Genomic DNA, 20,007 nt, shown 5'->3' on the forward strand with positions numbered 1-20,007 from the left:
GTACTCCTGACCTGCCCCAGTCCCAGAGGGGCTGGCATACACCAATGACACTCAGGTATACACAGGTATACACGGCACATGTCCCCAAATGCTCCTCTCCCTAGAGTGAAGATCAGTCTTCAAACTTATGGCAACTTTATTTTCAGTGTGCTCAGGATAGAAGAGGAGCCTCAGTCATGATAGAGGCGCAGGAGGCAGACACGGAGAGTGCCCATGTACCGATCCCAGAGGGTTGGGTGCCTGTAACGAAAGCAGCAACAAGTCTTCATATATACATATATATATTTTTTGGGGGGCGGTTGGGGATTGAGCCCAGGCTTGTTCATTACTGAGTTACAATCTTGGCCCCTTTTAAAATTTTTTATTTTGAGATAGAGTCTTGCTAAGTTGCCCAGGTTGGCCTTGAACTTGTGATCCTTCTGCCTCAGCTTCTCAAGTAGCTGGGATTAAGGTGTGCACCACCATACCCAACAAGTCCTCATAAATTCTTGTGATTCTTCTAATTATTATCCTCAGTTTATGTGAGGAAACTGAGGCATGGAGAGGTTAAATAACTTGCTTAAGGTCATACAGATTCTAAGAGGAATCCCTAAGGCAGCAAGATAGGGAACCCTGAGTCTGCAGGAGGGTGAACCCTGGCAGGTGGCCAGCTGGATCAAGGCTAAGCTAGACACAAGGTCTGGGGTCTCTCACCGGAAGCCATCCAGGGAGTGAACAGATGCTGAATACTGATTCAGGAAGAGCCGCACGTCATTTAGTGGCCAGTGGTCAGAGCGGCAGGGTTCCACAAACTGTGGGTTAAAGAGAACAGTATCACCAGTACCATCCAGAGACAGGCTGGGTCAGGGATCCCAGGGTGGCAGGAAGGACATCTCACCTTCTCAACAAGGTCCACAAACAGGTCTCTGACATCCTTATTGTGGGTCAACTTGGCAGCCACATTCACCAGCCCCCGAGACAGGTTCTGTGGGGCAGGGACCCTGGGAGTTCTGCTTTCTGCCCAGAAGGAGCTGGGCACAGAGGCTATAGGGTGAGGGGGAGAGGCCCCTCCTCAAATCTATCCACCTCCCTCAATCAACCAGGTCCCTTCAGTTTATAAGCCTGTCCCTCCTCACAGGCAGGCAGAGGGAGCAACATCGCCACCTGCCAGTTAACCTCAGGCAAGAGCACAGTTGCCGGGAGGGGTAGGCTGAAGATGCCAGGGGAGAGGCTGGACAGGGCCACAGACCTTGAAGTTGGCTTCCATCTCAGAAAAGACGCCGAGCTTTCCCCGGAGGGCAGTGCATACCAGGCTACAGGGAGAAAGGGTTATGCCTAGAGCCATCTCAGCCCCCACTTCAGGCCCTGCCCATGGACTCCCAAGGTCACCTCTTGTGTAAGTCCAGAAGGTCCTTGTCAGCCACTAGCACCTTGAGTTCCTTCAAGTCCTGGAGAAACTCCTTATCTAAGTCCACATCCATATCGTCCACCTGGGAGTCTGTGTGAGGCCCATGAAGGGAGTTGGGGTAGGTAATAAACCCATCCCATAAGATGCTGAGCATTCCTCACCCACTACCTCATTGCAACCCATGGAACAAAAGAGAAAATGAGGTCTCAAGGTGGAGTGACAGGTGCCATGTTGTAGAAGCAGTGGGCTCTTGCTCTGCAGATAAGGTGTGTGGGGGAAAGCAGACTATGAGCAGAGGTAGCCTGGGTGGGGACCTGAAGACAAAAGGATGCTGGAAACTGGGCCTACAGGAGGAACTGCAGGTGGGAACCAGGCCCTAGGAGGGTAGGGAGAGTATCCAGGCACCTGGGTCAGTGGGGGCCTCACCAACAGCTCCAAGAGTCCAGTTCTGGATCATGAGCTCAGCACAGAAAGCAAAGTCGCCGAAACTCAGATACTGTAGCTTTTTCTTCCCTGTCTCAAAGCGGTTGTTGGCAAAGAAGACGATGGCTGCATAGTCCCTGCAGGGAGGAGGAGGCAGGTCCTCTCAGTGCTTGAAATTCCTTTTCACAATGCCTACAATAATGTCCTGAATATTAAGCTTACTAGATAAATGTTTAGTGTGGAATAAAAAAAAATCCTTCTTAGCAACAAGCTCCCACAGGCAACCTCAGCTGGGCATCCAAATTCTGGCCTCTTTCTGTCCTAACTCATTGTGTGAAATGTCTCATGTCACTTCTCTATGGGACTCTTCATCTGTGCACAGAGAAGCATTCAGCCCAGGTTTATTAAGGAATAATGTGGAAGACTACAAGGGTACCAGCTACCATTACTGAGCACTTCCTAAGTACCTTAATGTGTCACCTCATATCAGACCAGATGCAAAATGGCAGGACAGAATTTGAATCCAGGTCAGTCTGATCCAAAGTACAGACCAGAAGTGGGATAGCCACCCCCCTAGTAAAGCTAGGAGGTGGAAGAAGTTGAGGTGAGCAACATGGGTCAGACTTAGGGCCCAGGGAAGGTGTGTGCAGAAGGGCAGATGGCTGGCCCCTCACCTGGCCAATCGGTCGGAGAGGAGGAAGTGTTGCTGGATGTTATCCACCAGGGAGCCCCGCATTTCCTCCACCACCTTGAAGACTCGCTTAAAGTTGTCAAACTAGAGGGCATTTAGGGGAGGAAGGAAACTGGTTAGAATGTGCTCACCCAATGAACTGCTTAGTGAACATCCCTCTCTCTCCTAACCACCTATTCAGTTGGCAGATGCTGATTTAGCACTTGCCAGTTCTTCAACAAACTACTAATTATTAGTAGCTATTATCAATTCAACAAATGTTTGCCAGCTTTTGTCATCTTGCCTTGAATAATTAATATTTACTCACTTTTTTTTTTTCTTTTTCGTGGTGCTGGGGATGGAACCCAGGGCCTTCTGCATGCTAGGCCAGTGCTCTACCAATGAGTGATGCCCCCCGCCACCCTTACTCCTCTCTCTAAATGTAACCCCAATTTGCACCATCATGTTCTCTTGAGTCTTCAGGAACTTAAACAGGAACAGACTTTCCTAAGTCCTAGGAATTCAAAGCCATACTTGGGGAGCTCATGGAAGGCACAGAAGAAGGGCATCAAAGGCTCAAAAAGCTTACTTCTCCCTGGCACTGACAAAAAGTCTTGTGTGGAAGACTTTAATTTCAGGGAGACAGATAAGGTCAAAAATAGTACCTTCCAGGTAAAAGCAACATGAACAAAAGAAATCCTGGGAATTGAGAAATGAAAGCCTCAAGAGGTCTGCAGGGAGCAGGAGAGGCTGAAGATTAAAGGCAAGAAGTACAGTTTCTACCCAAGAGGTAATGAAAATTTATGAGCAGGGGAGAGCCAAGGTCAGATGTGTACCTATGAAAGGTCATCCTGGCCATAGGGAGGGGATGACTTAGAAAGAACAAAAAGAGTGGGGGAAGAGACTAGGCATGAAGCTGCTGTCACAATCAGAGGCTGGAGGTGGGACAGTAGCCTAGGGATGGAATAAAGGAGAGGACTGAAAATGGACTTTGGGTGCAGTGCCTACCTGTCTCCGACAGCTCTTGAGAGTGATGCCTGTTTTGGTACTGATGTCGTCCAGGTCTTTCTTGGTGCCCTTGGACAGCTTCTTGCCCAAGACCTCTCGAACAAAGGCCTCATCAAAGGCATAGTATCTTGTGGAAGCAAGAAGACACCACTAACTCTTCATAAAGGAGGGGAAAAGGGGTCCCGACAGGGCCTGGGGCTGGCCTCATCTTTCAACTTTCTTAGTTCTTAAGTAAGTCCCGTCCCTCCCAGACCTCGGTTTCAGCCTGCAAAACAGGTATACGGTCAGACTGGTTGACGTCCCCACCATCCACCAGGTGAGCACCTCTCAATGAGCAACGCCTGCCGGGAGGGCGGAATCTGGAAGATGAGTTGGTGCAGTAGCTTGGGTGGCGCGTGCAGCAGGCGCTCAAGCATGTGGAAGGTGCGGTAATGGTCCATAGTGTCGCTCTGCAGCACCGCCGCCGTGGCCCCTGTCTGCTCCAAGATTCCCGAACGCACTCTCAGAGCCACAGCGTCGCTCACTGGGGAGTGGGTGCCATCATCAAGACCCAGCCCCCCTGACCCCTGAGTCCCTTCAGGAACGCCAGCACTAACCCTTCTACAAGCCTCATTCCAAGCCAGGTGACCACTTCCCTAGAGGATGTCTGAGTCCTGGCCCCGCCCCCTGTTCCATTCAAAACAACTGCTCAGCCCCACTGGTTCCCACAGAAGGACCCCCACAACCTGAGTAACCATCCAACCAGAGGCGATACACGTCCTCGTCGATAAGGGTCGTGTTCCCCACGAAGATGTCCAGTTCGCTGGTCATGGCGACGCCCGGGCCCGGGGCGCCCCGAGCAGGAGCTGGCACTGCCCGGGCCCGGCGCGCGGTTGCCGGGCCACTTCCGGGAGCGCAGAGATTACGCTCCGAGCACCCGGAGCCAGTGAAGGACCACTTCCGGAACGGAGGGGGTGGGGCGGGGACAGCTAGGAAAGAGGTGGAAGCCTGTCTGTAGAGTAGCTGCTCCCTACACTGAGACGGATATATCCCAGATCTCTCGCTCTCCCTACTCTGTTGATCCTAACTGTTTTCAGGAGGGCATCCTAAGTGCCTCCCGCTCATCTCTCCTGCCCCACAAATTCTCCCCTCACTTCCTTTCACCATCTCTGCCCTCCTGGGGCCTCTCAACTTTGATCTGCATCCTAAACATCACAGGGCTCTCTCTACCCTAAGTCTCTCCTCTGCAAAATGGGTGTGGGGTCCTACTTCCAAGAGCTCTTTCTGGGGATCCCTCTGATCATCCTGCAATTGAGCACCTTCCCTGGACACAGGACACCTACTCCCACCATGGTTTTAACCACAATCCTCACTCTCACACCAGCTAATAACCTTATTGGACTCGCCAGAACTCTGCCTGGAGCCAGCATCCACAGGGTTGCCTATCTACTAAGTCTCTCCGTATTGTCTTCCCATACGCCCCTCAAAAGCTCAACACATTCTAGACAGACGTTTTGCTCTTCCCAGATCTCTTCCCTATCTCAGTGACAGCCCCAATATCCACCCAATTCTCACACTAGAAACCTGGACTTTCGCCCAGATTCCTCTCTTTGCATTTGCCTCCTGAGTATCTTTAGTATCTGTTTCACCCCCTCCACTCCCACCGACACAGTCCCAGCCCAGTCTGCCTAGCTCTCCTTGTTCACTGACACAATGTTACTAATCTCCCTGCCTATCCCTGCCTCCCTTCTCTCCTCACAGGATCCATCCCACACAAAGTCGCTGAACAATCTTTTTTAAGTGCATAATTTAAAATTTACTCCCCTGTTTTAAATCCTTGTGGGCCTTTGGAAACTCTCCAGTCTAGTACTGGAATTTCTTAAGGATTTTAACTGAATGTGGTAGTGAATGCCTGTAATCCCAGGGATTCAGGATGAGGCAGGGGAATGCAAGTTGGAGGCCAGCCTGGGAAAGTTTAGACCTCGTCTCAAAAAGAAAAAAAAAATTAAAAGAGGTTGGGGATGTAGTTCATAGATAAAGTGCCCCTGGGTTCAATCCCCAGTATTGCAAAAAGAAAACAAGAAAAAAAAAAAAAAATCTGGGGCTGGGGATGTGGCTCAAGCGGTAGCGCGCTCGCCTGCGTGCGGCCCGGGTTCGATCCTCAGCACCACATACAAACAAAGATGTTGTGTCTGCCAAGTACTGAAAAATAAATATTAAAAACTCTCTCTCTCTCTCTCTCTCTCTCTCTCTCTCTCTTAAAAAAAAAAAAAAGAAAAAAAATCTGGCTTCCACCTACTCTTCCACACCACTTTCTATACACCTCTGTCTTTGAAAAAACATCAGGCTACTCTCATTGTTCCCAAAGCAGCTAGGCTTTTTGGAGCATCAGTGTCTTTCACTCCGCTATTCTCTCTCCCTCACATAGTTTTCTCTCTACTTGGCAAAGTCCTATTCACCTTTCAGGGTCAAATTGCATATTACCTTTTTGGAGAAATCTTTTGGGAATCCTCTAGACTATACTTGAGGACTCCTTTTTATTTTATTTTTTTTAAAGAGAGAGAGAGATAGAGAGTTTTTTAATGTTTATTATTATTATTATTTTTTTTTTAGTTTACGGCGGACACAACATCTTCGTTTGTATGTGGTGCTGAGGATCGAACCCGGGCCGCACGCAGGCGAGCGCGCTACCGCTTGAGCCACATCCCCAGCCCACTCCTTTTTATTTTTATTTTTCCTTCTTGGTACTGGGGATTTAACCCAGGGGTGCTTAACCACTGAGCCACATCCCAGCCCTTTTTTATATTTTTATTTTGAGACAGGGTCTTGCTAAATTGCTTAAGGCCTCAGCAAAGTTGCTGAGGCTGGCTTTGAATTCACAATTCTTCTGCCTCAGCCCCCTAAATGCTAGATTCCAGACGTGTGCCACCACAGCCAGCGTTTCTTCTTCTTTTTGGTATTGGAAATGAACACAGGATCTTAGGCATGCTTGGTAAGCGCTCTATCACTGAGCTACACTCCCAGCCCTCCTCCAACATTTTGCTTCTTGTTAATCTCAGCATGTTTTCTTCACCAGATTTTGGACTCTTTGAGGTCAAGATCAGGATCTTGGTCAAATTTATTTCTGCTTGAGCTTCACACATAATAAAGGTTTATTGAATAAACGAATCCTTTGGATGTCCAATTCCCTGGGAGGAAGGGTAGACTGATAAATGAAGCCAGGACATTTGAATTCAGGATCCGGAGGAGCTAGGAGTAATGCTTAGAGAGCGAAGACTAGAATTCCACAGAAGATAGGAGAGAATGGAAAGCTATCCGTCTGGTTTCCGTCGCGGATTGGGCAGGAAAGAGTCAGAAGCGGTCGCCCAAATCTTCGTTCTCAGATGAAGCTGAGAGGCTTAGGCTCAGGATTGATGAGATCTGGAACTTGGAAGGACTGAGCCCCTCCAAATTGAGTTAAGACTGGCGCCAGGGGTCGCGATCCCTCCAGTCGGAATGGGCGGGAAGAGGCGCTCAGCGCTCAGGCCCCGCCCGTTTCCGGAGAGGCTTGCCGGATTGGTTGTCCTTTGGTACCGTCACGCAGCCCCGCCTCGGCGCGCGTCCCGCCGCGTGCCCACCCCCGGGTGGTTGCTGCAGCCTACGCTACCTCTAGGACTGCTGGCCGCCCGCGGAGCCGGAGCCGGAGCCAGAGCCCGAGCGGCGCCGGTCCCAACGTCGGGCTCTTGGGCCGCGGCGGCGGGCGGGCGATGCTCCAGCGGCCTGACCAGCCATGGAGGCCGAGGCAGGCGGCCTGGAGGAGCTGACGGACGAGGAGATGGCGGCACTGGGCAAGGAGGAGCTGGTGCGGCGACTGCGGCGAGAGGAGGCGGCGCGCCTGGCGGCACTGGTGCAGCGCGGTCGCCTCATGCAGGAGGTGAATCGGCAGCTGCAGGGTCACCTGGGCGAGATTCGCGAGCTCAAGCAGCTCAACAGGCGCCTGCAGGCCGAGAACAGGGAGCTGCGCGATCTGTGCTGCTTCCTGGACTCGGAGCGCCAGCGCGGGCGCCGCGCCGCACGCCAGTGGCAGCTCTTCGGGACCCAAGCATCCCGGGCGGTACGGGAGGACCTGGGCGGCTGTTGGCAGAAGCTAGCCGAGCTGGAGAGCCGACAGGAGGAGCTGCTGCGGGAGAACCTGGCGCTTAAGGAGCTCTGCCTGGCGCTGGGCGAAGAGTGGGGTCCCCGGGGCGGCCCCGGAGGCGCTGGGGGCTCCGGCGCCGGGCCGACCCCAGAGCTAGCCCTGCCTCCTTGCGGTCCCCGCGACCTAGGCGACGGGAGTTCCAGTACCGGCAGCGTGGGCAGCCCCGATCAGTTGCCCCTCGTCTGCTCCCCGGATGACTGAGGGCGCTGCTTCTACGCCAACGCTCGCCAGAATTGCTTCCTGAGCGCCAGGACTGCTGTGGATCTCCGGACCTCGACGGTCGCTTCGGCAGTGTAATAGGGGCCGCTGCCATGGACTAAGAATCCCTGACATTGAGGAAGGCCCCCCGCTCTCGCAGGCGGGGTAGCAGGGGGACTGGAGGCTGGAGCGGAGGGACTTGCTGGGGGTTGGGTGGGGACTAATAAACTCGGACGGAAGCGGAGCCTGAAGCCTGGGCAGCATCTGTCTAGGACTCGCCGGGGTTGGGGTGAGGGAGGGAACGCTAAGACGGGGTATCATTCCCTTCTAGAGGGACTGCTTCAGAACTAAGGTGGCTTACTTCCCGCATTACTGGGGATCCACTGGGGTGGGATGCAGAAAGGTCTTACTCCACTGTCTCCCGCCCCCCCCCCCCCGTTGGTTGCCCGGATAGGCTGTAATCAGCCCCCTGAAGTGGCTCCAGCTCCCATCCCGGCTCCTTCCTGTCCAAGACAATGGGGCAGGAAGCAGGTGTTGGGGACCTAGAATCCACTGACCGGCTCCTCGGAAAGTGGAGGGGGCATAACAGCGCCCCCTGTGGCGCACGCAGGAGCACTGTGGGCCCCCAGGGGGAGAAATTAGGATCTTAGCTTGCACCCTACGTCATTCTCACCTCTTGGTCCTGGAGATGAGGCAGAGCATACATAACCCTATTTATCAGATAAGACAGTTGAGGGCCAAGAATATGACCAAAGTCACTGCAGTGAGTCAGGAGCTGAGATCAGAACCTAGAACTTCTTACCCCAAATTGTCTCTTTAAAAGCATCTGGATCCAACCATGCATCCAGGCCAAAGCTTCAAGCCTTTTATTCCATTTTGGCAGGTTTGTATAAAAATACTCTCTTTAGGAAAATAAATAGCAGCTGCCCTCTCTGGGAGGCTTGGATTTCCTGGAGCTAAGGGCTTCTCAGAGCTGGGGGCTGCAAGTCAGCTCATCACAGAAGCCTCTGACACCTCCTGAGCTGTGCCATTCAGGAGGGGCTGGCAGAATGCTCTGGTCCAATCACCTGGAGCTGCTGGCAGTGGGCTGGGTGAATTAGTGTTCTAGGCTGGTAAAACAGCACCTTCTGTCAGGGGTTAGGGTTGGCTGGGTTACAGGATAATGGAGTATAGTAGGTGTGGTCTAGAAGGGGTTAGGAGCTGCCAGAGTTTCTCTGTCATAAATGGGAAATATTTTGTTTCTGATTTAGTGCAACTTGTGATGGAGAGGCCAGCTCTAGAGAAACAGTGGGCAGCTTTGGTGGCCCCAGGCTGGTTCTACTGCAAAGCAAAATATGCTCAGTCTCATCTGGAAGGATGGAGAAGAACCTGCTGGTATTGGGCATGGGATATGGTCCAGGCCAGCTGGACTAATGGGGGGAAAAGGAGATGTTGACTAGGATAGCACCTGCAGGGGATGGCGCTGGGTGCTTCACAAAGCGAGGAGGGTGGGAGAACCCAGGGGGTCAGAAGATGGGTCTCCACTGCTGCTGCTACTCTTTCGATGAGCTGAGGCACAGGGCTCAGGGGTGCTGGGATAGGTGAAGACCAGACTGGGGGTAAAAGGGGTCAGAGAGGGTGTAGTCATGAGTGTGGGGGTGTGCAAGGCCTCAGGTTCAAGTACAGGCCCTGGGGAAAGGGAGATGCAAGGTACAGGGCGGCAGGGGGCTGGTGAGCTGCTGGTGCCCCCTGTACTGCTGGTACAGCCTGTGTCCCTCTCCTTGTCTCCCTCTGGGATTTTGCAGATGGGGCGGTGAGCTTCCAGCACCAGCTCCAGACGCTCCTTCTGCTTCTGTAGCTCTTCAATCTCTCTCTGCAGTCCAGATTTCTCATCCTCCAGTTTGTCAGTCTCCTATAGAGGGTTAGGAGAAGATGAGGACTGAAGACCCCCAAAGCCTCCCCTGGAGGGAGGTTGGGGGAAAGCAGGGGTTTGGAAGTTCCCTGCAAATCTGGACTGCAACTCCCATAAGCCCCTGGGAGAAAATGGGCACGGGCATGACTCCCATCAGGCCCAGGGCTTCTTAGGAAATTGTCAGCTGGCTTCATTTGGTCTCTGTTGAGAAGCGTGCTGCAACTAATTTTTAATTACCTTGTCCTCGTCCTTTTCGCAGGCCAAGGAGCTAGGATGGGGCATGGGGGCTAATGTACTGGGGTCCCGCGGACCTGGGATCAGGGTCCCTTTGCCCCCTAAATCGACCAGTGCTCACCGCCTGCAGGAAGTCAGTCAGTTCCTTCCTGCGATTCCTGCACTTGGCCGCGGCCAGCTTGTTCCGCTCGCGCCTCACTCGCCGCCGCTCTTCCTCCTCGGGGCTGATCTAAAGGGAGGGGATGGGGGCGTCAGTGAGGGGGTCCCGCGCCACCCGCCGCCTGGAACTCGCCCTCTGCGGAGGGCACGGCAGCGCGGGGTCACAACCCTCAACCTGCGATGTAGTGACCACCACACTCGGACTGGTTCTCCGTACTCAGGCGCAAATCCTCCTCACCCCTAGCTTCAGTGCCTATTTCTCTACCGAAATGCCCTCGCCTCCCACAAAACTTAACCCTTCTCATCTCCCAGGACCAAACTCAGAAGCCCTCGCCTCCATGAAGCCCAGCAAGAAGTGAACTTTTATCTTCTGAGCCCCTAGGTCAGGATTATCCCTGTTCCCAGGACCCTTGTCCTTTTGGATCTCTGGTAGGACAAATCTCTTCCTGCAGGAACAGTGACGCCTTAGTGGGGCTCATGAGTGCTGCTGAAGGCTTTTTTTTTTTTTTTTTTAGTATCTCTATTCTATTTATTCATTTGTATGTGGGGCTGAGGATCAAACCCAGGGCCTCACATGTGCTAGGTAAGCACTCTACCACTGAGCTATAGCCCCAGCCCCTGCTGAAGGCTCTTTATTGGGAGCCTTCTGTATACCATCTAAACACTTTATTTAGGTTTGTAGGCTTTGTTTGTTTGTTTGTTTTTGCGGGGGGGGGGGGGAGAGCTAGGGACTGAACCCAGGCCTGGTGCATGGTAGGCAAGTGCTGTACCACTGAGCGACATCCTCCAGCATGCATGCATATGTGTGTGTATATGTCCATATGTATGCATTTTATACTAGAGATTGAACTCAGGGATGTTTTGGTGGTGGTGGGGTTTTTTTTGTTTGTTTGTTTGTTTGTTTTTGTTTTTGTACCTGGGATTGAACCCAGAGGCACTTAACCATTGAGCCACATCCCCAGCACTTTTTTATATGTTATGTAGAAACAGGGTCTTGTTGAGTTGCCTAGCACCTCCCCACCGAGGGAGGCTTTGAACTCAAGTTCTGCCTGCCTCAGCCTCCCAAGCTGCTGGGATTACAGGCCTGCACCACTGCGCCCAGGCCCCAGGGATACTTTTTACCACTGAGCTACATTCTCAGCCCTTTTTATTTTTTATTCTGAGACAGGGTCTCACTAAGTCGTTCATGCCGGCCTTGAATATGAGATCCTCCTGTCTCAGCCTCCCTAGTTGCTGAGATTACAGGTGTGGGTCCCTATGCCTGTCCCCTACATATATTCGTATCAAATTTCCCTTGTAAGGAACTGAAGCCCAGAGAGGATGAATAATATGTTTATGTTCTGGAACAGGAATTATTATCTATTCCCTCACTACTTACAATGAATGAGAAGCCAACTGATGGAGGCCCCCTCCCTCAGGAAGACCCCACTCATAGCTCAGCCCCAACCCAGTAGTACCCAGGATCAAAGGGTCACACTCAGGACAGGGACAAAAGAAGGAAGCACAGGAGTGGTTACCTTTGCCTGTCTCTGTGGCTCATGCTCCAGTTCCCTTCCCTAGTTGGTTACAAAGGTGTGGCCACATGCACCCATGGCAAATCACATATCTTCCAGGGTTCCACCCTCCCTCCCTAACCTCTACCCAGTGTTCAGAGGAGACTTTTAAATGTGGAAACCTCACCTCACTATTGTCTCATATGCCCAGGAAGAAAAAAAGAGCATTTGCCTCCTTAAAGACCCTTTATGTCTCATTCATTTATTTTGGGGAAGCCAGAACTCTTAGTTCCCTCTTCCTGGAATCTTTTGTCAGCTCCCAGTGACACAGTGTGGGTCAGTGGTCAGATCTGACTCTAGAGTTGTGTAGACCTGGGGCTAAAGCCAGTCCTGTCTCATCACTCACTACTTGTATGATCTTGGGCAAGTGAATACCTCACTGTGCCTTCATTTTCTTGTCTGGAAAATTATAAAACCAAAGTACCCCCCCAAAGGGTTTTTGTGAGGATTAAATGAGATAGGAAACCTCGAGACCTGGAAAGTAGCAAACCTTCTTGTTCCCATTCCCCCTGCCCCACTATATAGACTGCATTAGCCCACCTCTTCATGTATATCAGCAGTGAAGAGACCCTCCCATCTTTCCACAGGCAAGCCTTATACTCTTTCTCCTCCATTCTTGCTCCTGCATGGCTTCTGCCTGTGCAAATCCTATCCTCCTTTCATGCTAGAATGCTGCCCTCCATGGGGAGCATCCCCTGATCCAGAAGTGATCTCTTTACTATCTGAGCCTCCCCCTGGACTCCTATCACTCTCTGACTTGGGCAGAAGTCACCAGTGACACTGCCTTCCCTCTTCTAAACCTGAGTTCTCCTTTCTAGAAAGAGCTTGTCCCCTGTACCCTATCACTCCTGTGGGCAATCAGAACCAGCACAACACCTTGGCTTCTTACCTGTTCACAGGGCCTGCGACGAACCCCTGCAGGTGGCCCAAGGGTCCGAATGACTCCTGGCCGGGGTTGTGGGGGGCTGTATTGAGGGTAGGTCAGAGGCCTGGGGTAGCTGCTGGGCCCCAGGAAATGAGGCTGTACCATCCACTGCAATTCCTGGCTGCCACTCAGAGCATTGATGCTTGGCACAAGGTGGAACTTCTGAGGGATAAGAAACACAGGTTCAGGGATGTATCGAGGGCCTTCCAGAGGACAGAGTCCACACTGCTGTCCACTGTCAATGCACATACCGGTTCTGGGAAACTAGAAATAGCACAGTTTGGCAATCAGAGAAACTGACTTGGTGGCAAATCTTGTTCATGAGCTGTGTGTCTTTGGGCAGTCACACAGCCTCTCCATGCCTTTGTTTCCCCATCAGAGTTAATTTTCAAGCGTGAACTGCTCAGCATTGTTCTAGTGACTCATAGAATTGGCACAATAGTATCTTCATTTTCAGACAGGAGAACAGTTGTCCACAAACACACAGCCACTAAGTAGGAAATGGGATCTGAGCCCAAGTGGCTGGGCTCTTACCTACTTCTGCACCCACTGGAACAAAGAGGAGAATTACAGTCCTAGCTCCCAGTGTGGCTATAGGAATGTATGTCACAGAGTCTAGTAAGTGGCAGATGGCAGGTGTCCAATGCTGAGAGGCTGTGATGGGCAATAGCCACTGTTCTGAATTCATCTGGTCCCAATTCTACAGACATTTACTGACTGTGATTCTGGGCAAGTTATTTGATTTCAATGTGTCTCAGTTTCCTCATTTTAAATATTATAGGTAAAGATTAGAGCATTTTATTGATTCGAAGCAGCAGAGCTTTAATAGCTCTGAAATCACAATTGAAAGTTTTAAAAAGGGCTGGGGATGTGGCTCAAGTGGTAGCGCAGTCGCCTGGCATGCGTGCGGCCCGGGTTCGAACCTCAGCACCACATACAAACAAAGATGTTGTGTTCGCCTGCTGAGAACTAAAATAAATAAATAAATATTAAAAAAAAAGATTTAGCATTATAAAAAAAAAGAAAGTTTTAAAAATTTAGTGGCACAAAATAATGTTGTTGTTGTTGTTTAACTATGGGGTTTTAGAATCTATGAAATATGGTAAATGCGGTGGAGAGCACCACCACAGGAAGCGCCCATATTAGCGACCCCTGTTGCCTGTGACCATTCCCTTTCAGCTTGAAATCTGAGGAGTGGGTTGGGATGTGGATTCAATGCTCTGTGAAGAAAACTGGGTTACAGCCCTGTGGCTGGGTCCTGGGTGTGGGCGCCCAGCTGTCTAGGAAGCGCTCCACAAGCCCAGGCAAGTCCCGACCACGGTGGCATTGGCTCAGAGGTGCGGACCCAGCGGGCCAGTGACCCTAGTTCCGGGATCAAGGAACCGCCAGCGGCATCTCCTGCTCCCGAGGTTGTCCAGGCCCGGGCCGCTAGGGGCCAGGAAGGGAGGGGCGCCCGGGGTGACTCAGATGCCGTGACTCGGCCGCCCGCCGTGAGTCGGCGGAATGAACGCAGCTCTTCCCTCCCCTTGGCGACACGTGCTCATAGCCCCTCGACAGGAAATGGGCACCTGCAGCCTCCCGGGTCTCTCCAGTGGGCAGTGGGCGCCGTCGGTGCCGAGAGTCGGGGACGCGGGAGTTGCCAGTTGCATGACCCGGTGTACGTCCCAGCACCTCGCGCTATTTGCCGGTCCGGCATAGAGGTGGAAAGCCACTCTCCCAGAACCCATTATATTCCACTGTCAGGCCCATGGGGTCCACTACGCAGAGAAAGGGATAGTGATTTGTCAACGCGGTAGAGAAGGACGGACAAATGGACAGACACACGGACGGTCATAGACAGACTGTCAAGGATTCCCCACTCTGTCCAGGCTGGTTCTCCTGGACCCCGTCTCCCTCCTATGACGGGACATCCCCACAGCCCAGCCCCGGGATCCCAGGAATTCAGCCTGAGATGGAGAGCTCAGTTGACCCTGTGTTGGGCAGGGTGAGGCAGGTGGGAAAAAAAATAGCGGTGAACAGGAGGAAAGAAAGACCGTAACGAAGACTGAGGGATAGAGACAGGCAGCGAGTGGGCAGGGGGCAGGCGAACGAAGGGGGCGTTCGCAGATCTCCTTCGCGCACATAGCGCGCGTTCCCCTGGGTATTGGGGAAAATTGGCCCCTGGAAGGCAGAGAATGGGCAGGATCCTCGTCTCTGGCCCCCGAACCCCGTCCCTACTCCCGGTCCCGGCCTTAGCCCGGGATGTACCGGAACCGATCCGGCGTCCCAAGCGTTGTCCACCCTGGGACCGCGGGTTCCGGCGCCTCTCACCTGCTGAGCTGCTGCCTGCGCCGCGGCGGGGGGCTGCGCGGGACCGCCGTACGCGCTGCCGGCCCCGGAGCTCGGTCCGGGTTCCCCGAAGTCTCGGTACATGCCCTGGGCTGGCTGCTCTGTGGGGTCCGCGTCGGCGGCAGGGGTTCTGACTCACTCGCGCCTCGCAGAGTCTTTTCTTTTTATGAATGAAAAGTTCTCGGGCGGAACCACTTGGACTGCGGGGGGTGGGGGCGTTTCGAGGCGGCGCAGGTCACCTCGGGGCCCCACCTCTCCAGACGCGCCGCCTTTCACTGGTCGGCACCGAACTTTTCCACCCATCCTACAGTCAACAGCCGACTTTCCTTCGGAAAAGGGGCTGCCTTTGGCGTCCCCCAGCCACCACGGCGGGCCCGCCCCCTCTGACGTAGCTGCCCATACATGGTGCAATTTCCTCGCCGCGCCCAGGTGGAGTGGAGGATTCCCCCGCGGATTTACGCACCTGCCCGGAGCTTGGCGCCCCGCCGGGTCCCGCCCAGAGCACGGATCCCGAGCCGGCTGCTGGCGCCGCGGCCCGCGCCCCCAGTCCGCTCCCAGCCTGGGCTGGCCTCAGTTTCTGCTTTCATAAAATAGGACGGAGAAGGTGAAAGCTGCCTGGAAACTGTAAAGTGAATTACTAATGTGATGGATGATAATGATTATTTACTAGATGTTTATTTCTATGCCAGGAACCATCCCTACCGCCACCCAGGGTTTCACCTTGAGGCCCCCTCCACTGGCATTGTTTTAAGGCTCCAGCTACTGTAAAATGAATAAATGACAAACCAGGGTTACAAAAGCTATGGGTTACAATAAACAAGGTGATGCTCTGATCTGCTCACAAATACAACGAAATACAATTGGGTTACTCAGGCTCATTTCAGGAGCAACCATCGTTTTTTTAATTCAGCGCTCCTACAGGCAGTGGGAACCTGCAGTAGGACACAGGAGTCCTGAGGTCTGCTGAACGCCAACTTCTTTTTATTTTATTTTTTTAATATTTGTTTTTTAGTTTAGTTGGACACAATACCTTTAGTTTATCTATTTATTTTTATGTGGTGCTGAGGATCGAACCCGGGGCTTTGCATGTTCTAGCAAAGTGAGCGCTTTACCACTGAGCCACAACCTCGGCCCTAAATGCCAACTTCTTGACTGCCAATGGTATTCTGGAATTGTGTGTAGCCAGTCTTGGAGCATGTCAAAAGTCTGCATGAATGAGAGGCCCTGGCCAAATATCCTTGGGAGGTAGGTACCATCATTATCCCCATTTTTCAGATGGAAAACTGAGGCTGAGAGTTGTTCACTAAGTGAGGTGGACAACTCAGGGCTGTGGGAGCTCCAGGCCTAGGCTCAGGCAAGTTTTCAAAGCCCTCAAAGCTTCAGGGACAGCTTTCCACGTGTGCAGAATGTCAGTGCTGAAAGGACCAACCTAACCTCCCTCCCTATTTCCTCCCATTTTATAGATAAAGAAATCGAGACCCAGAAAGAGTAAGGAGCTGCCCTGGTCACACAACTACAAAAAGAGAGTTGAACTTTCTTTCTTTTTTTTTTTTTTTTAAAGGAGACAAACTCCCTCCGTCAAGGCCTTTTTAAAAAAAAAAAAAAAAAAAAGAGAGAGTGAGGAGAGAGAGAGAATTTTTAATATTTGTTTTTTAGTTCTCGGTGGACACAACATCTTTGTTGGTATGTGGTGCGCTACCGCTTGAGCCACATCCCCAGCCCCAAGAGTTGAACTTTCCTGCTTTCCACTGATACTTCCTGTTGACAGCTCCAGTCTTGCCTGGGACCATAGGGAGCAATGGTGGTGGTGGTCCCAGGCTGCCTTTCTGGAAAGCAGCGGCCAGGGGTCTGTGGGTGCCCTCAGGACTTTAAGACAGGAGGACAGCTTGGCCCTGAGGTTCTAGTCTCAAGGTTACCATTTTCTGTTTGTGTGACCCTGGGCAGGTTACCTTCCCTGAGCCCCAGTCCCATCTGGGCCTCCCTGCTGACCTCATAGGGCTGCTGTAGGATCAAATGAGATCACAAATGTGAAAGTGCTTTGTAAGCTGTAAAGTGCTGTGAACTCAGAAGGTGCTTACCAGCCTAGTGCCCCTCCCTTGCCCTGGTTCTACTCAATGCTTGTCTTCCTCTAAAAAGAAAACACAGCAGTTTACCAGAATGAGAAATACAGTGTGTGTGTTTGTGTGTGTGAATGACAGAGAGGCACACAGACAGAGATAGTGTTTTTGAGATAATGGGACCCATGGGAAGAACATGAATGCTGAAGTCAGACAACTCTGGAACTCGGGGTTCTGGGTTTGAAATCTGGGTAGGCTGCTATGTTGTATGACCTACATGAAGCACTCAATCTTTCTGAGCCTCTGTTTCCCCATCGGTAAAATGAAGACATGAGCCAGGCACGGTGACGCACACCTGAAATCCCAGCAGCTTGGGAGCCTGAGGCAGGAGGATCTCGAGTTCAAAGCCAGTCTCAGCAAAAGCGAGGCACTAAGCAGCTCAGTGAGACCCTGTCTCTAAATAGAATACAAAATAGGGCTGGGGATGTGGCTCAGTGGTCGAGTGTTCCTGAGTTCAATCCCTGGCACACCCCCTCCAATAAATAAATAAATAAAATGAAGACATGGGATAAAAACAAAATAGTGTCACATGCTTAGGACAGTTTATAGTAAGAGTTTGACAAATAATTATGAAAATAAATTCATATATGAATAAAAAACCCCAGCAGGAGCAGCCTTTGGGACTCTGATCACATGTATGTTTACACACATACACACCTACATGCTCATATGGATATCTGGACTCCTTGGCTGAGCCCAAGCTGAACAGGTCAGGGGTGACACAGGCAGCCAGTCACTGACACATGTGAGGCTTGTCATAGAGGGTCAGCCTTGACAGTACCCACCCACCTGACACAGGAATATCACCCTGGCCCCTCCCCAAGTAGTCTGGGATGGCTGGCTGAGCAGGACTCTTGTCTCAAATTGTGTGTGTGTGTGTGTGTGTGTGTGTGTGTGTGTGTGATTACATGACTTTGAAAGTCCCTTCCTGCTCTAACCGTCAGTGGAGCCACAAGGAGGCCCTTTCAGAGGCAGCACATTCCAAGCTCCTCAGTCATTAACTCCTGCTTTGTGGCCACACAGGCGTTCCTGGTGCCTGACCTCACCAACTCTTACCCAGGGAGCCAGAAGAGAAGCCCAGGAGGCCTCAAGGTTGCTGTGAGTCTGGGACACCGGGAGTTGAAAGACCCTGCAGCTGCCCCTTGATCCTGGCTCCATCTCTTCTCCTCTCAGAGCCCAGAGAATCCCCTGCTTCCAGGGCTGCAGTGAGGCCAAAGAAATAATAGAGGTGTGTGCCAGGCATCTTGTAGGTTCTCAGGGTCAAGGGTGCGTTGGAGGTGATGTTTATGTTTTTCAGTTTCCATTCTCTTTTTAAATTGAAGTGTACTTTTTAATTGAGATGAAATTCTCGTAACATACAATTAACCATTTTAAAGGGTACACTTCGTGGCATTTAGTGCGTTCACCATGTTGTGCAAGCACCTCTCTGGTTTCAAAACTTTATCGCTCCAGAAAAACACCCCATTCCCATTAAGTAATCACTCCCAATTTCTCCCCTCCTCCACCCCCTGGTAACCTTTAATCTATTTTCTGTCTCTATGACTTTGCCTATTCTGGACATTTCTGTAAATGGAATCATAACAATATATGACCTATCATTTTTGGCTTTTTTTCACTTAGTGTAATGTTTTCAAGGTTCATTCATGTTGTAGCATGGGTCAATACTTTGTTCCTTTTTATAGATGAATAATATTCTTTGCCAGGCATGGTGGCACACATCTGTAATCCCAGCGGTTTGGGAGGCTGAGGTAGGAGGATCGCCAGTTCAAAGCCGGTCTCAGCAACTTAGTGAGGCCCTAAGCAATTCAGTGAGACCCTGTCTCTAAATGAAATATGAAAAAAAGGGCTGGGGATGTGGCTCAGTGGCTAAGCACACCTGTTCAATTCCTGGTGTGTGTGTGATACACATACACACCCACACACCCACACACACAAATGTTCACTGGTATGAATATACCATAGTTTATATATTTGTAAGTTGATGGACATTGGCTTATTTCCACTTTTTGGCTAGCATGAGCAATTCTGCCATGGACCTTAGTATACAAATTTTTGTGTGGACATACATTTTCACTTTTCTTAAGTATTTACTTAAGTTGCTGGGTCATAAGCTAACAGTCTGAGAAGCTGCCAGACTATTTCCCAAGGTAGCTGTACCATTTTACTTTTCCACCATCAGTGTTTGAGAGTTATGATTTCTCCAAATATTTGCCTATCCTTATTGGTTCCTAGTTTTTTAAATTAAAGACATCTAAGAAAATTTAAAACATTCTAGAGCTGTGAAGTTTTTTTTTTTTTTTGTACTGGGGATTGAACTCAGGGCACTTGCCCACTGAGCCACATCCCTAGCCCTATTTTGTATTTTATTCAGAGACAGGGTCTCACTGAGTTGCTTAATGCCTTGAAGTTGCTGAGGCTGGCTTTGAACTCTTGATTCTCCTGTCTCAGTCTCCTGAGCCACTGTGATTACAGAAGTGCATAACTGCACCCAACTTATTATGTTTTTTTTTTTTTTTTTGCTCATTGTGTTTTGATTTACATTCCCTTAATGATCAGTGAATATCTTTACTTTATTTTGGGGAATGAGATCTCACTATGTTACTCAGGCTGGCCTTGAACTCAAAATCCTCCCTGCTCAGCCTCCTGAGAAGCTAGAATTAGCAGTTACCATCTTTTCATGTGTTTCTTTTTTTTAAAAAAAAATATTTATTTGTTAGTTGTAGATGGACACAATACCTTTATTTATTTTTTATGTGGTGCTGAGGATCAAACCCAGGGTGCGCACATGCTAGGTGAGTGCTCTACCGCTGAGCCACAACCCCAGCCCTTCATGTGTTACTTGGTCTCCGTATACAGTATATTTTTGGACAGATGTTTACTCAAGTTTTTTGCCCATTTGTAATTTTTTTTTTTTTTTTTTTTTTTTTTTTGGTGCTAGGGACTGAACCCAGGGACACT

The 20,007-nt window shown here is 51.0% G+C and overlaps 3 protein-coding genes across 5 annotated transcripts; 1 reads left to right on the forward strand and 2 right to left on the reverse strand.

Annotated features, from left to right (window-relative positions):
• Positions 1-118: 118 nt before the first annotated feature.
• Positions 119-4,395, reverse strand: FIBP (FGF1 intracellular binding protein). Of its 2 annotated transcripts, none has more exons than XM_081281886.1 (10): positions 4,214-4,395; positions 3,813-4,011; positions 3,489-3,615; positions 2,485-2,585; positions 1,814-1,947; positions 1,369-1,477; positions 1,229-1,292; positions 878-964; positions 694-791; positions 119-240 (listed from the first exon to the last, which is right to left on the reverse strand). In XM_081281886.1, the coding sequence occupies exons 1-10, from the start codon at positions 4,296-4,298 to the stop codon at positions 171-173; spliced, it is 1,074 nt and encodes a 357-aa protein (XP_081138012.1). In that variant the 5' UTR covers positions 4,299-4,395; the 3' UTR covers positions 119-170. The 2 variants fall into 2 exon arrangements, with proteins under 2 accessions (XP_081138012.1, XP_081138013.1); XM_081281887.1 differs by having other exon boundaries at positions 4,231-4,372.
• Positions 4,396-7,092: 2,697 nt separating this feature from the next.
• CCDC85B (coiled-coil domain containing 85B) lies at positions 7,093-8,086 on the forward strand. 2 transcript variants are annotated; one of them, XM_081281902.1, is made up of 2 exons: positions 7,093-7,305; positions 7,461-7,795. In XM_081281902.1, the coding sequence occupies exons 1-2, from the start codon at positions 7,237-7,239 to the stop codon at positions 7,647-7,649; spliced, it is 258 nt and encodes an 85-aa protein (XP_081138028.1). In that variant the 5' UTR covers positions 7,093-7,236; the 3' UTR covers positions 7,650-7,795. The 2 variants fall into 2 exon arrangements, with proteins under 2 accessions (XP_081138028.1, XP_081138027.1); XM_081281901.1 differs by having other exon boundaries at positions 7,093-8,086.
• Positions 8,087-8,239: 153 nt separating this feature from the next.
• FOSL1 (FOS like 1, AP-1 transcription factor subunit) lies at positions 8,240-15,214 on the reverse strand. The gene is made up of 4 exons (XM_081281896.1): positions 14,915-15,214; positions 12,569-12,766; positions 10,089-10,196; positions 8,240-9,733 (listed from the first exon to the last, which is right to left on the reverse strand). The coding sequence occupies exons 1-4, from the start codon at positions 15,014-15,016 to the stop codon at positions 9,314-9,316; spliced, it is 828 nt and encodes a 275-aa protein (XP_081138022.1). The 5' UTR covers positions 15,017-15,214; the 3' UTR covers positions 8,240-9,313.
• Between the last annotated feature and the right edge of the window lie 4,793 nt (positions 15,215-20,007).

The sequence above is a fragment of the Spermophilus citellus genome (genome assembly GCF_964194105.1).
Source record: "Spermophilus citellus genome assembly, chromosome: 2".
NCBI lineage: Eukaryota > Metazoa > Chordata > Mammalia > Rodentia > Sciuridae > Spermophilus > Spermophilus citellus.